The 16,512-nt window shown below is 44.0% G+C and overlaps 1 protein-coding gene across 2 annotated transcripts in view; it reads right to left on the bottom strand.

Annotated features, from left to right (window-relative positions):
• The window catches only part of PTPN1 (protein tyrosine phosphatase non-receptor type 1), a 38,676-nt gene that overhangs the window by 4,256 nt on the left and 17,908 nt on the right, over positions 1-16,512 (bottom strand). The window contains exons 2-8 of one of the 2 annotated variants that reach the window (XM_065849733.2): positions 9,016-9,106; positions 7,543-7,643; positions 5,689-5,787; positions 4,918-5,055; positions 4,328-4,537; positions 3,505-3,666; positions 1,473-1,702 (exon numbers count right to left, since the gene is read on the bottom strand). In XM_065849733.2, coding sequence (XP_065705805.1) covers positions 1,473-1,702; positions 3,505-3,666; positions 4,328-4,537; positions 4,918-5,055; positions 5,689-5,787; positions 7,543-7,643; positions 9,016-9,106 — 1,031 coding nt within the window. Of the gene's footprint in view, positions 1-1,472; positions 1,709-3,504; positions 3,667-4,327; positions 4,538-4,917; positions 5,056-5,688; positions 5,788-7,542; positions 7,644-9,015; positions 9,107-16,512 lie in introns of both variants that reach the window. The other variant, XM_065849732.2, reaches the window with a different exon arrangement.

Here is a 16,512-nt window from a genome sequence, read left to right as displayed (position 1 = left end):
TCACTCACTGAGAAATTCAGACTTATACAGCTAATGAGAAGACACAAGACACCAGCTTTAAATCCATACTCTTCATTAGGGATGGAAAGCATCAGCTGGCATCTCACATCCCAGGGAAACATCCTGGTAACAGAACTGTATTGTCACCAAGGGCACACAGAGGGAGGTGCTACCGCTGCAACGTATATTTAACTTCCAGAATTTCTCCTAATTAAGAAAAATCCTGATAAAAACATTGTTTTGCTTTAAGCAGGGAGTCCAGCCCTCTCCACTTTATCTCCGTGCCCCCAGCAGAATTTGGAGGGAGACAACGGGTTCAGCTCAGGTCTCGGCCTCTCTGTGTGTGAGAGCAGTTTATTGTGAAGACAGAGGGCTGGAAACACCGCTCGCCCAGCCCCGGTTCCCAGAGTCACACACTCCCCCAGGGGTTCAGATAACATAAAACACCCCCGGTCTGCCAGCTGCGTCTGCTGAAAAGGCTCCAATTCTGCGGGCAGCACTAAAGCTTGGTATTATAGTCCAGTTTTCCTATGGGAGGCTGAGGATGTCTTGTTAGGAGACCATCTAGTGGGGGAACTTTCCCTTGATTATCTCTGGTAGGTGTAGGGGAGTTTTTTAAATTCCTTTGGGAGTTCTGAATAAAACCAGCCAACCCACAGCATTTCAACCAGCCCCACTCCCTTCCGTAAACCAGGAGTGACATCTAGTGGTGCCGCGGCAGGAGCCGCGTTCCCCGCTGCCCACGCACAGAGCGTTTCTGCACATCTGTCCATGCTCACCATGTACAGAGTGTTTCTGCACATCTGTCCGTGCTCACCATGTACAGAGTGTTTCTGCACATCTGTCCGTGCTCACCATGTACAGAGTGTTTCTGCACATCTGTCAGTGCTCACCATGCACAGAGCGTTTCTGCATATCTGTCCGTGCTCTACACGCGCGGAGCGCTTCTGCACATCTGTCCGTGCTCACCGCGCGCGGAGCGTTTCTGCACATCTGTCCGTGCTCACAGCTCAGGTTAAAATGACAGCTAGAAAAGTTCTCTGGTCACGAGCCCCCTCTACACTGTTTATCAAAGGTAGTTTTGCTTGCAATTAATTCCACATTCCTAAGTGCGGCTAAAGCTGGTCGGCCTAGTTTCCAGTTAGGTGACTAACACCACCCCAACCTTCCAACCCAAACTAGTCCCATTCTATAAGCAGTGAAATTGCTCCTCCGCAATTTGACACACACTGCATGTAAATCCAGGCCGCATCACCTCCCTGTGCTGCTGCTTCTCCTCCGGCAGGATCCCGCAGGACGCCCTGGCTTAGGTGTGAACTTAAAAGAACACGAGCATCAGGCCTTTTCTGAAAAGACTCAGTAATTCAAGCAAGGCCCTTCTGGATGAAATGCCATTCATGAGCAAATATCTTACAGCCTCTCAACACCATGAGCCAACTGGGCAGTGACAAGAGGGAAACAAAATCAATTACCTGTCTGTGCTGAGTGGTACAGACGAGTGAGCTCTGCCATCTGGAACCGCCTCTTCCGCAGCGCTGACCGAACAGCTCATCTCTTCCTCTGCTCCTTGGTGTTTGGGGAAGAATTCCGTGTGCTCGTGCATCTTTCCGTTGTGCATTTCCGAGGTTCGCTTTGGTGGTCTGGGAGGTGGTGGCGTATGGTCGGGTGGTGGGGCCAGGTCTTCGTTGGAGAGCTCTTTCCACTGTTCCTTCGGAGAACAAAAAGCCCTGTTAAGCTTTCCTCTATTTTTTCTATTGTTAACTTATTTTTTCTCTGTTAACTTTTAACCTTAACACAGCAGGGGCTTTATATTCTACCTTCTCATTTATTCTTAGAGTGGCTGTTCACTTGCATTGAAAAAAAAAAAAGGAAAACGAGATACAAGAACTCCAAACCTAACGTAGAAAACAAGAGAGATAAATGCAAGAGATTTTAATCTAATTCTGGAAAATTTAAATAGTACAAAATAGAATCCGTGTTGCTAGAGTTCTGCTTACCATAAAACAAACTCCTAAGAGTTAATCATAACACATTTCTGGCATATTGGTAAATTTTTATTCTCTAAAATGAAAGGCAAATTGATGCAGCCAGTCTACACCCCAGTTACGGTGTTGAAAAGAACACAAGGCGCCCTGTTATATCATGGGTACTTTTTTGAAATTTAAGCATGAAATTTGAAGTAAGTTTCTATTCTGTTCATGCCACACATTTGCCACAGGCAGAGCAGAGCAGCAGCCCCTGCAACAGGCAGAGTGGAGCAGAGCAGAGCAGAAGTGCCTGCAGCAGGCAGAGCAGAACAGAGCAGAACAGAGCAGCAGCGCCTGCAGCAGGCAGAGCAGAAGAGAGCAGCAGCGCCTGCAGCGGGCAGAGCAGAGCAGAGCAGAACAGAGCAGCAGCGCCTGCAGCAGGCAGAGCAGAACAGAGCAGCAGCTCCTGCAGCGGGCAGAGCAGAGCAGAGCAGAACAGAGCAGCAGCGCCTGCAGCAGGCAGAGCAGAACAGAGCAGCAGCTCCTGCAGCAGGCAGAGCAGAACAGAGCAGCAGCTCCTGCAGCAGGCAGAGCAGAACAGAGCAGAGTAGAGCAGCAGCTCCTGCAGCAGGCAGAGCAGAACAGAGCAGAACAGAGCAGCAGCGCCTGCAGCAGGCAGAGCAGAACAGAGCAGAACAGAGCAGCAGCTCCTGCAGCAGGCAGAGCAGAACAGAGCAGAACAGAGCAGCAGCGCCTGCAGCAGGCAGAGCAGAGCAGAGCAGAACAGAGCAGCAGCTCCTGCAGCAGGCAGAGCAGAGCAGAGCAGAACAGAGCAGCAGCTCCTGCAGCAGGCAGAGCAGCGCAGAGCAGAGCAGAGCAGCAGCTCCTGCAGCAGGCAGAGCAGAGCAGCAGCTCCTGCAGCAGGCAGAGCAGAACAGAGCAGAACAGAGCAGCAGCTCCTGCAGCAGGCAGAGCAGAACAGAGCAGCAGCTCCTGCAGCAGGCAGAGCAGAACAGAGCAGCAGCGCCTGCAGCAGGCAGAGCAGAGCAGAGCAGAACAGAGCAGCAGCTCCTGCAGCAGGCAGAGCAGAGCAGAGCAGAACAGAGCAGCAGCTCCTGCAGCAGGCAGAGCAGAGCAGAGCAGAACAGAGCAGCAGCTCCTGCAGCAGGCAGAGCAGAACAGAGCAGCAGCTCCTGCAGCAGGCAGAGCAGAACAGAGCAGCAGCGCCTGCAGCAGGCAGAGCAGAACAGAGCAGAACAGAGCAGCAGCTCCTGCAGCGGGCAGAGCAGAGCAGAGCAGAACAGAGCAGCAGCTCCTGCAGCAGGCAGAGCAGAGCAGAGCAGAACAGAGCAGCAGCTCCTGCAGCAGGCAGAGCAGAACAGAGCAGCAGCGCCTGCAGCAGGCAGAGCAGAGCAGAACAGAGCAGCAGCGCCTGCAGCAGGCAGAGCAGAGCAGAACAGAGCAGCAGCTCCTGCAGCAGGCAGAGCAGAGCAGAGCAGCAGCGCCTGCAGCGGGCAGAGCAGCAACTCAGACTCACTTGCACTGAAGCATCTCCCATAATGAATTTTGCTCCTTCAATAACAGCCAAGTAGGAGAAACGGAGCTGATCTGCAGTTTGTATGAGTCCCATTCTGTACTTCCTCATCTCCAGGAGAACCTGTTTAACGTCCACAGAAGAAGGATCTTTCCGTTTGTCCATCTGAAAATAAGAATTTGAAACACACATTATGTTCTGATGAGACTCACTACGGCGACTCATTTTGTAGTAGGGCCTTCAGACTACCCTTCGTATTACAGAATTAATATACTAATGAAAAACTGGTATCAGCTATTCATTGGGTCTTTAAAAAGACAAAGAGAGGAAAACATACTGGGTCTTCAAATTATTTTATGTTTTTCCCTTTTTTGACTTCTTCTTCTGAAAATATAATGATGGGGGGGAAAAAAAGCACACTTTAACTTAGGCCTGACATCTGTGTATTAGTTGTTCACACAGTGACAGTAAAACCAAGAGAACTCCAGTTTTATCTCAAAGGCAGGACAATGTCCCGCTGCCCATTGGCAAGCTTGACTCTGTAGATTTATTTTGCGTTGTTTCAGGCTGGTTCACACTATTACTTACGATGGGAAAGCTGATCTTTGCAAACCACTTGATGAACTAGGGACTTTCTTCTCTAGCCTCAAAATGGTCAGTTCAGAACGAGATCTGCCTTGGAATACGCTCCCAAACCAGAATGCGTAACGGGAAAACAGCAAGGAACAACACAGATCACCCCACAGCTCTTTGCCAGCCTACAACAAACCGCTCCTCAAAAGAACCGTTCAGAAGTAGCGCACCATCCTGAACAAGCAGCTCTCACCAGCAGCAGACACGTGTCCACCAAGCAGAAGGTGCCGGAGCGGCCGATGCCGGCGCTGCAGTGCACCACCACCGGGCCGTGCTCGCGGCCCAGCGAGCCCGACTCGCGCACTTTGAACAGGAAGTTGAGGAACGAAGCGGGTGACTCTGGGACACCGAAGTCAGGCCACGTGGTGTAATGAAAGTGCAGAATCTCTCTGGTTTCCTGTGTCTGTAAAACAGCGTTCAGGGAGTCTTTTAGCTAGGACAGACCAGTCAAAGTATTCAAGGTACAATTGCCTATAACCATGTTCTAACCAGCAAATACAATTCCTCGTTCCTTTTCCCAGTAAACAGTCACTTATGTACTTAGACACACGGCTTTAGACGTTGGACGTTTGTATCTTTAGGTCAATTTCAAATTTGTATCTTTGGAAAAATTTCAGCTATTTTCTTTGAAAATAACTCTGACTTACCCAGAACGGAGGCAAGTGCCCCCTCAGCTTTGTATGCTACTCAGACTACTCTGCTTCACTACAGCTTTACAAAAGCTAGAAAACCCAAATGACAAATGAGACTGCAAATTTGCCTGGTAGTAGTTTCAGTACTTACTGTAAGGTTTTCCAATTCTAGCTGTCGTACTGTGTAATATGATTTTATATCTTCAGATATCAAAGTCAGCTTCAAGTTTGTATCTTCAAAAAACATTTCTTTCTCCTCCTTCCGTGGCCAGTACTGTGCACACTTTACCTAAAAACAAACAGGAGACGTTTATATATCATTTATGTTTGTGCAAAAGGTAAGGGATAAACATTCTTAAACACAACACTTTCTTGTGAGACAATTTCTTCATCTGCTTTTATTATAAGGAGGAGCAGTTCTAGTGGGAAGGACATCTGCCTGCCTTCAGGATGCAGAAACACATCTTCAGCGACCCTTCTGTATGGGCCAAATTATTTTGCCCCCAACTGACCTTGTGAAAGCAGCAGTGCTTGCGGAGAGCTGTGTTTGGGTAGAGCTCTCTTTCTCCTACATGCAACCAAAATCACCGACACCACCATTTACTTCAGCTTGTGTCAGACCAACAATAACAAACGAACGAAAAAATCCAATTACTTCCTAAGTACAAAAGCCCTCAAAACACTCCACCCAAATCTGAATTTGAGTCAATTCTGCATTTTGTTTATATGATCCTGATGTCAAATATTTAAATTTCAAAAGAAAAGAGAGACGTTAACAAGAGCAGATATTCTCAGATAAAATTACCCTCTTCTTTGGGTTTGTTTTTGGGTGGTGGTGGTGGGTTTTTTTTAAATTATTTTATTTTAAAGGAAAACCATAAACACGCAGCAAACACACAGTTGGACACAAGTAAGTACTTACGGATCCCTTTTCCATCACCCTGTTCAACATGACAACTCCACGGCTTTTCTGTTCCCAAACCATCTCCCAAAAGTGACCACAAGTATTTGGCAAAGGTCCCTGCAGAGACAGAACCCCCAGAAATGAGTGTTATTTGCTGTTCATGTCAGTGCAAAGTTCCCCAGTTACTGCACTAGGAAACGAATTTTAACCAGTAAAAAGCAGCTTCTCATTTCAAACTGTAAAAACTGCAGTGATACAGCTTAAAGTTCCATTTTCCCACTATGAATTTACCTAGGACAGCACAGTTGATCTTCTGCCCCCATACAGAACAGGAAGAGAGAGAATCTCATTTGTGAGAACTGGGAGCGAAAAATGCTGAGAGAATTTTCTTCGGAAAGGTGCACAGAGAATGGGGAACAGACCCTCAGTGACCAACCGAGAGCAGAACGGACACCTGTGCTGAGCTGCTCTGCAATACGTCACTGCTACTCGTAATACTTGAAAATTACCAGGGCTGAGCGGGTGAACATTGAAAGAAAGAAACAACGCCAGATCAGCAACAATTTCACGGTTTTCCAGAATCTTCATGGATCTGCCATGGGATTGAACAAGACAACAGCTCCTTTTAAAGACTACCATCTACTCACAAAGTAGGTTTGCTGATATCTTTTTATTTCTGCTATGCTCCTTTGTTGCTTTTTACTCCAAAACCATTGCTCTGAATTTTGGACAACACCAACCAGCACCATTGCGTCTCTGATATTTGCTACGCATCACTTTGTTCAAACAAAACCACTGCCAGGGCCCTCAGAAAGAATGACCGGACTGAAATAAAGCCATTTAAATCCATGGAGTGCTGGAGCGGAACAGATAACTAGCACTGGTGAGCTCACATTTGACTATTCCACACACAGGTCTACAGCTCTACCCTACACTCCACCTCCCCTGTCCTGAAGGAGTGGAGTCAGAGCTGTGTGCACAGATTACTTCTGTATTGAACACTGTACTCTCCACTTCTTCCTTGGCAGATTTATCTTTATTCTCAAGAAATGGGAAGGAAGAGCTGCTGCTTAAAAATATGAATCCCAGTCTACCTAAAGTGTGGGAGGAAGGGATTAAAAAAAGCCAAGACTAGAGACCAGAACAATCTCCAGAGAACCCAACATTAGGGCAAACGAGAATTCTGGCACAGTCACGAGCGCTCAGGATAAGACAACAAGGGTATCCAGGTATTTTCAAATTTGTTATGTAGGTAGGTGTGGAATCCACAGATTGAGTGAAAAAAGCCACTCCCCACGCAGGCTCCCTTCTCCATATTCACAGCTTTCCTCTCTCACACACAGGCAGAAGCAGCAGCCTTGCCAAACTCAGACCTTTTGGAAGCTGTGTTATTAGGAAATACATTATTTGCAAATACTACAATGACATCACTTTCAGAAAGACTTTTAACAAGAATTACGTGGTGGAGCATACTGCTTATTTGAAACAGAAGGTCAGGTGTTCTCAAGCCTTTGTGCTGCCCTTCCATCTAGGAAAAGCGTGATTCATTTCAACCACATCAAAATGTTGCTTGTCATAAGCCGACAAGCAGATTACTACAAGCATGTTATCTTCTAACGTAGATGGAGCTAAAGTCAGGTACACAAAGTGGCCGAAATACTGCACAAAAAGTCAGCATTGACAGAAAGCAGTAAGAAATATGTAGTATTTCTAGAAAATTGTTCTATGTGTATGTTAATATATGCACAGAGATGTTTATATACACTTAACTAGCTTTGCAATCAAGAAAACAAATACAATAAGGCTAAAGAAAACCCATGAAAAACAACTCCAATCACCATATGATTTTTATTATCCACTGCCAGCAATTACCTGCGTAAGGATGTAGCTCCTTTGGGCCTCTTCCATTTTTATCAAACTAGCATTGATATAGTCATTGTCACCTTGGTTTAGCTTAATTCGACTGTGATCAACTGCAGCATAATTAGAAAACACTGGTTAATGTATATGCAACACAGCACAATCCATGCACAACCTCACCAGATGTTAGGATCAAAAAAGCTGAGTTGTCCTGAGAATGAGAGGAGTTGAATTGCAGATAGTGCAGACGAGTTTGCTGGTCCTTGTAACTCTGGAAACACAACACAGGTACTACAAGAACAGCACTAGAGCAGGGCAGCCAACACGCTGCATGCTGCTTTCCAAAATACATCGCAAGAATGGAAATATTTGCATCTGAAGTGATCACAACAGGAATTTGCAAACCAGATCACGCTGACCTATTTGTAAAGTTACCGAGTTACTGCTTTTAAATAAGTCTAATTACACAATCGCTTATCTTCTGCAGCTTAAACATTCAAACCCAGCTTGTTCAAGATTGCTAAAGGTTTGCCTAAACATATATTGGCCACATGGGACAGAGGTTTCTTCTTCTTGCAGACATTTAGCTACTGTTCCCAACCCAACCACAGCTTAAGGTACAGAAAGAATATCAAAGCTCAAGAATTAGAGCAAATGCAATTTCATCGCTCTTTTGTTAGTCTCAGCTTGCTCCATTCAGGATTAAAAAAAACAAACCACCACCAAAAAACCACATACAAGAGTTCCCACAACTTGCAAGAAAGCGAAACAGATTGGAAGCAGCGTTATCTACAGGCAAAAGGGAACCATTTGTTACTCACAACCCCAAACATGAGAACTGCTTAGTAGAGCAAACTGTGCCACTTTATTGTTCCTAGTTAATTGCACCAAAGATTGCAGCAACTTTTAAACACTAAGTATCCATTTTTCTGATCTGCAATAATACTCTTTCCTTTGAACTGTGCCTCGGACAGAGGACACATGCTCAGGGATGCACTTCCTGCCAGAATCCACCTGAGTATGTAATGATACCCATTTCAGAAACACAGGGCTCACACTAGTATTTCTCTGGCCAATTAGCTTATCTAGCTTGGGTTTATTTCTAGCAGTCATGGGTTTTATGCATCTCCCAGCAGGGGCAGTATTGACTAGGAGGATGCTCGAGTCAGCACGCTGTGCTAGAAAGGATACTTGCGATTTTATTAATGCTACTTCAGCCACCATTCTTCTCTAGCATAAGAAGGTAAAGCAAGCTCCTTTCTTCAGATTTCTGCTGACAAAACCAGAATCTACTGTATGCTGCTCTAGTACGGGATTAATAGCATCCTGTGACATCTATCTCGTAAATAAATATATTAACAAAAAGAATTGTCTTGGATGCATATCTAACAGGAATCTTGTTCTTACAAAGAACATTTAGCTGTTAGAAGAAGGCATTAGAGGTCAACAGTCTTTTGCAAACAATGGAAAAGAAGGCGTACTTACAGGGGCTGACATCTCTGTACCTATTCCTATTTTTGTTTCTGGGATGTTTGGCCACTTTACATGGAAAATCACTGGCTTCGTGCCTGATGTCCTGAAAGAAACAAAGAGAGAAGTCTTAGATACAAACCCATTGAACATCATCATACCATTAGCTATTTTAAGACAAATATCCATTTGATTTCACATCTCCGTGTGTGGGAGAGGTCTGGACAGCAAACACTTTGGGCTTCAACTTAAAAACTGAGTTTAAATTTATAAGAATCCAATAGTAACATTATTTGTGTGTTAAAGTGTTAATAGCTCACAGAACAAAGTAGCAGAACATTTACCAGACACTGTGCCTTTACAGTCCTGATGGAGCAGGGTCTCTGCCCCAAAGCACTTCCATATAAACTGCTTTAAACGACTGTTTCCACTATCAGTGAAAATATCGACTGTCCTGCTGACTCAGCAGCAACTAGAAAACGTTCAATGTGATAGAAAAAACACTTGTTAACCCCCCTTGGCACCAAACTCACCGATAGAGCGGTGATCACTTACATCTTTGTTATCAACAAGATGCCACAAAGCTGCGAATGGCGAACGCTATTTGTATCCAATTCACATGCTCAACTAAAACATATATATTATCTCAAGCATATAATTAGGGTTTCTTTCAGGTTTTTTCAGATGCACGTAATAGTTCAGCTACCTGAGAAAATTTCAAAAGTTATAATAAAAAGAATTCTGCTGTCTTTGGACATCGGTCCCAATTTGTAGAAACAACTTCACGTTGTAAATAGATCCTGCATAAAGACACTATTCTTAAAAATCACAGTGCTAGGAACTTCAGGGTGAAGCTGTTAGATTTAGCCGAACTTAATGAAAACTGAAGGAATGGATTTACTGTAGAACGGATATTTCAATGGCATAATTAAGTTTAAGGAATCCTAAGAGAGACATTGAGCACATCCATGAAAGGAACAAATGAACCTAGCCCAGAGGCCACTAAAAAAAAATCATCACTAAAAATTAATTATTGAGCTCAATTCATCCCCTTTCATTGGATGAAATTAATTTTGTTAAATATAGTCAACCAAACGAAGCAGAGTTTAATGTGAAGCTATCTGTCCAGACACAGGTGTATTTGGGGAGGGTGCTGACCCGCGTGCGCTGTGGGCAGCGAGCAGGGTTCTGCACGCAGTCAGCGCACCCGCTGGGCTGCTCCTGACGCACACTCCACCGCACTCCTCTGCTAACGGTTCCAGTCAGCTCAGGCTCTGGTCCACACTGTGGTGGCTTTCCAGCATCAGAGCAGGACTTCACACCACCTCAAAACTCTAATCCCTACAACGCAGGCCAAACCGAAGCGCTTTTCTCTTCCTCTCTGTTTTGCATAAAGAATCATGTACAACGCTGAAGATTTTTTACACGGGCTATCGACTGCAGCTTGTTACTTCTTCATCTTTTACTACCCATTATTCATACATGTATCAATTTACATGGAATGCTACGTGTGAAGGGATGAGTTCTGTTTTACATGTACCTGCTCAAAATGAGTATTCTGAAACGGCTCCTCACTGAACTAAGCCCTGACATCTGCTGCTATCTTTTTATAACTGAACACCCGGCTGCCAATATTCCTGCTGATGAAGAATGCAGTCTGGAGAATGTGATCTTGACTGCACAGTCTAATATCTCAAACACGAGGCGGCTAAAGTGGACATTTGCATAAATTTGTCTGACACTAAGTTGGTGATTTTGTATTTTCCAGGTGTTTATTTTTCTGCAGGCAAAAATGGAACCAGGAAAAATGGTTTTCTGTATCTCTAACCGTATTTCCCACAGAGCCTACATATGTTATTTTTTTAAGCGCTAAAAAAAGAGAAAAAAAGGGCAACACAACCACCCCACCACTTGGGATTCGTGCTCAAATCCACGCCTGAAAAGATGGCTCATGCTCATCTCAGCAATGTGGGATAAAAGTGGTTTGGGGTTTCAAAAAAAATCTAAGATCCCTTCCAGGATATGAATCTGACTTCAGTGGAAATCAGATGGCCTTCAGCAGAGAAAACTATCAGAGGGACACGATCTCGTGACGAGTTACGCAAAACGGCTGCGTTACAGGCTTCCTTGTGCCTTCCTCAAAACCCCGGTTATGGGTCACTGCAGGAGTCACGTAAGTCCTGGTGCCCACAGGTGTTAGGGTGGTTTCAGAACACGTCAACAACACTACTACAGGATCTCTGTGTTGGAGAAAGCAGACTCATGCGAAGCATTATTATGCTATGAGGACATTGAAGCCAGTGATGTCATGTGAACTGAAGCGAGTGGATGGACACAGGGATTGATAAAGTTACGAAACACCTTCTCGAATCACGCTCATAGTCACACTGCAAGAGATCCTGTCATATAAAAAGGAAGCGCGACATTTCATTTAAAAGGTCGCGCAATATAAAACTTTAAAGAGGAAGGGCTAGGACTGAAGTCAGTTTTCCAAAGTCAAATGCTTCTGGTTTTGAGCATGAGTCATTCCATGTCACTCATCTCCTGGTTTTAAGCCTGGTACCCTGGGCAAACACCCCCAAAAACTTCAGGGGTGGAAAGAGGAAGTCTGCTGAAGCACTGTGCTTCAAATGGAAAGTTCCTGTCGCTGATAATTCGCAGTAGTGATGACTGGAATAAGAGGTTCTTCAGCGCTTTACAGGAGAAGGTTGCCCTCTGTTGCATGACCAGGTTCCACCTGGCCTGACAGCACCACCTTTCCTGCCACAAAGGACGGACACACAACCCAAGGGCAGATGGCTGTGTTGTTCAGACAAAAGGGGTCGGTTCACTTTTCCAGGGTCCCACAGATGTTCATCACGAAGAGGTGCTCACAGTGGCTCTCAGCCCACAGGCTTCTGTACCACAATGCCGGACCCTTCCTCCCTTCCCCTGCCAGAACCCCAGCAGCAGTGACACACTGCAGCCCATGGTCCCTTCTTCCCATTCCTCCCAGCCTTCAAAAAATGACCCTCAGTTCAGTCTCCTAATTTGTAACCACTCTGCAGCCCGAGGCCCGTCAGCTCCTGTTTGCTCAGTGTTTTCTGTCCTCGCCACTAGCACTGCACCACGCCGGAGCTGCCGCATGTGAACTCTGAGCACAACAGCACATTTCCCTGCCCTTTCCCCATCTTGTTCAGACACCAACAGGAGATAAAGAAAGAGCAGATATACCCCAAAATCTTCAAGTAAGTATCAGGTAAGATCACACAAAGAGGTGTTCATGACATCAGTCATTCAAGCCCACTGCAAAGTTCCATAGATCTGCATGGCACTATTTCCAGAGACAATCTAGATGTCCAGTCTAATGACTTCCAGACTCAAGAGAAAGGCTTCTGGGGAACTTGGCAGCAGGTCTCGGTTTGATCACAGTGCTACTACACCATGAACTCTGGAGCAGCTCAGACTAAGGGATGACAGATATACTGTCATCTTAACAGTTCTGTTCCTAAGGGAAGCGGCGATTGCCAAGATCTTATCATGGGCTACAGAAATGCACAGCAATCTATCTGCTGAGGCAGGCACACTAATGAAAGCAATTCACAACAAGCATATAATGACCTAAAAAGTAATTTTAGCTTAAGAGTTTAAAAAAAGACTGTTTCCTCTTAAGTCTAGCACTGGAAAAAAAATGATGACACTGCTGCAAAAGGTGGAAGAGTAAGAAAAGAAGTTACAGTAAAGTCAAGTGAAAGCTGTTGTTTTCTGAGGTGTCACTACAGGCCCATCTCAGAATGGAAATAACCCTACGGTTCTATGAGGTGGCGAAGACTGTATAGAGGACCACAAGAAAAACAGGTAGGACTAAGGGATCCATAATAAACAGCTACTTTACACAAATGGGAAAATGTCTTCAAAATCAGTGTGTAAGAGAGCAAACTGAGTCACTGAGAAGAAGTGAAGTGACTCTTTGCTAAGATTTACATCTTTAAAGCAACACAGATCAACTGCTCATTCAATTCACCTTGACAAGCAAGATGGGAGTTCTTATCCTATATTAAGCTTTATATCAGGATGTTTGGACAAGGACAAGAAATGAGGATGTAACTTGCAGGTAACAAGATCAGAAAAATGAACGGAGAATTATATCACAGAACATTAATCAGTTTCACTTTCAAATAAAATATGCTAGTACTGATTTGCTTATTAATCTCCCTCAAAAAAAGCCAGTGGGCTGGTACGCTGAGCTTCATCCTGAGGTCAAGCAGCACGGAGGGAAATGGACAGGCTTGTTTAAAGTTCAACAATGCCAGGACACCAGTTTAAAAAAACCAAATCACACACTTGCAACACGGTTTTCCTAGAAAGCCCCTTGCTAATTCAGCACTATGCGGGCAATGTGGAACAGGTTGCGGAGCGCAGCGTAAGCAGCGTTTCTGACACCAGTCAGCTGGTTGTAGGCACGGAAATAACCCCTCGGGAGAATGTAAACTGGGCATGACCATGTTATTAAATCATATCAGCACTTGGGAAAGCATATTAATTTTTTCTGGGCCCACATTCATTGCAGCTAGCAAGTGTTATAGATTGTTTCTCACCATTGACTAGTTTAAACGTGCCTAACTGTAGAAATGTAAGAATTATGAAAGTGATTCCTGTAGTACTTTATTGCACCCACTTCATCACGGCAGATAAACACATGCTGTAAACGCCCAATTAAACACTCGCACCTGCATGGTTCTTACAGCCTGGGTACACACTTCCAGAAGGGACAAAGTCATAGACTTGGGTCATTTCCATTTTATTTTGCCTGTTGTCAAAAGGAAGATATTGCTGTAGATTAAATCATTGCAATTCTACAGAACTCAGCTGTTCCAATTCTTGTATTGCTTCAATGTCACCATCTGCAATGAGTAAAAACTGACTTCTTCGTTTTGATTGTTTTGAAGGTTGCAGCAGAGCCAGGGCGATCAGAGATTCCACTCTAATATTAGGTTAAAGAACTACATGAGACTTCTCAAATTTCAGTAAGTTCAAAATACAGTTTGTCCTTGAAATTTATGACCCATAACAGCAGAAGTTCAGAGTAGCTGGCAGCAACACTCCACTTCTGCTGTTTTGTAGCCATGTACTCACTGCCAAAACAGGAAACAACCGAAAGGAGTGTCAGTGTAAGAAAACAACCCAAGTTCCCTTCTTCTTCACATCCATCTCTGTTTTTCCACCCAGACATTCAATCTCCTCCAGAAGCGTATCTTAGACATTTTGGGAAGGATAGAGATTTTTGAGAAGATTAAATGGCTTTTTCTTGACAGCTGCTGTGCAAAAGAAAAGCTTTACTATCTCTATCATCAAACAGAGTCAGTGCCAGGAAATAAACCACCATCTCTTTAAAGTGTCAAGAGGTTCTAACTCAGTCACTCTTGTCCTATAACAAAAATCATCCCAGAGATGAGATTTGCCCAAACATTCGAGGTCTCTAAAGAGGGAGTTTTGGTTTAACCTTACCTCAGCCTGGTGCACTGACAGCCCAGACAGCTCTGCAACTCCAAAGGAACTCAGCAAATCCAGACCTTCATTTGTTTGCACTATGGGTTTTGTTTGAGTTTAAAAATGTGTGATTCCTGACCTAATGGGTGTTCCAGGCTCCATAAACTGACAACTGTGGCTATAAACAGCCCTCCTTTCCTACTTACCTAATATTTTCATTCTGACACCTCACGCGCCACCTAACAGCATCACGGCTGAGCTACCGCCACACACACGCAAACCCTCAAACCCAACAACGAGGTGAAGACCACGTGTGCAGGCTTTGCAAGGGCGGGTGCGGAGGGGAGGAAAAGGACACAAAAACTGTACGGACTAGAAGGTGAAGGAGGGGTGAGAAAAGCTGCTTCTCGTACCTCTTCACAGCAAAACCAGGTCACTGTGCTGCTTAACCAGGATATTTTGCAGAGTTCAGACAAGCTGCAAATCACAAGTTGCAAATTGGAAACAAAAGGACAAGAGATGCCCTTGGGACCGCAGCACAGAGTTTACAGTCTCTCAACGGGAGCTCTGACTTCACAAAATAGGAACCATACAATTTTTTATTTATACTCAGAATCCCCTGCTCCCTTTCACAGATTCTACATACGCTGTTAGTAACCTCGGGTCATGTTAAGAAAGCAAGACTGTACTACCACCCCGAATTCCCACATAATCCATTATCACCATTTAATCCTAAAATACATGAGCTCATCCAACTAAAATAATAAATAATAAAATGTAATAATCTTGCTTTTCAGTGCCCCCTTTTCACCAACAAGGGCAGCTTGGAATTAGCTGAAAGCTAATTGCCTCAGTTGGCATAGTTAATAGCAGTACAACAGGTGGCATTTGGGTGTGAATTTCCAATTTATTTTAAAAATTCAATATCTGGCTTATAGAGATAGAATTTCTTCTGTAAAAATCTACAATAAAACTGAACTTAAAACCTTCCTCCTAGCTGTTTAAGAGCAGCCAATTGACACTGTATCTCTTGGTAGCCAGGATCCTATTTACCAAAAGATAGTAGAAGGCAATGCCATGTTGACATGGTTTAATCTGTAACAGGTTTATCCAAAAGCTCTGTCAGAAGGATGACGTTGTGTTCATCAGGCTACGGAAACCCACTTCATCCTTATTTACCATTAGCAAAATAAAACCTGGATTTTGCTCTGAATTTAACCCGCTAATCCGACAGCTGAAAACCCTTAGAGAGCACATGCATATTCTGCACGTGAAGAGGATAAACCTACTTCTCTGGCAAGTTTTTAAGATGACTGGGTAACTAGAAGTACTCACAAAGCGATCATCAATCCATGATCATTTATTTACAACAAGGGCTACACCGTTTGGAAGAGCAATAAAAGCTGCTTGAGAGCAGTTACAGAAGAATATTGACAGAAAGGATTTAAGGAGAGTTTTCTATGAATCACGGTAAGTACAGTAATAGGGGTATAAAAACCACCACTAGTTGAGTTAAATCTATTCAATAGTAAAGGTGCTCAGTAAATGTTTTGATTCGGTTAAAACTGGAGCCGTCAAGCAATTCTGCCTGCCTTAGGATTTTGTCAATGAGCATGAGGTTTTGTTAATCAAGTTGAAGAATATTTCACTTTCCATATAAAGTTTTTGCATTTCAATGCACTAGAGCTCTAACGCATCCCTGAATTATTAATCTGCGTAGTGTCTTAAGAGATGTTCTCTAAAACAAAAATCTGAAGTGATCTATAGCTACTACCTTTTCATTGTAAAACAACAATTCGCCCTAATTCCTCTAATTTCAGAAAGTTTTATATGCTGTTTTACATGCTGCAGAATTAAAACTAAGGAAAAGAAAGGGTGAAAATTAATTTTGTATTAAAACCAGAAGCAGCAGACAAAGAGGGGGAAGCTGGAAAAAAAAGGTCTTGTTAATCCCTATATCTTAACAGAATAGAATCGGAGACTGAAGGAATAAGCTTTAGTATTATCCTCTAAGTTTTTCACTCTTTCAGGAGCTGCCATCAG

The sequence above is a fragment of the Patagioenas fasciata genome, chromosome 16, assembly GCF_037038585.1.
Source record: "Patagioenas fasciata isolate bPatFas1 chromosome 16, bPatFas1.hap1, whole genome shotgun sequence".
Taxonomy (NCBI): Eukaryota; Metazoa; Chordata; class Aves; order Columbiformes; family Columbidae; genus Patagioenas; species Patagioenas fasciata.
This window is presented reverse-complemented; position numbering and strand designations above follow the sequence as displayed.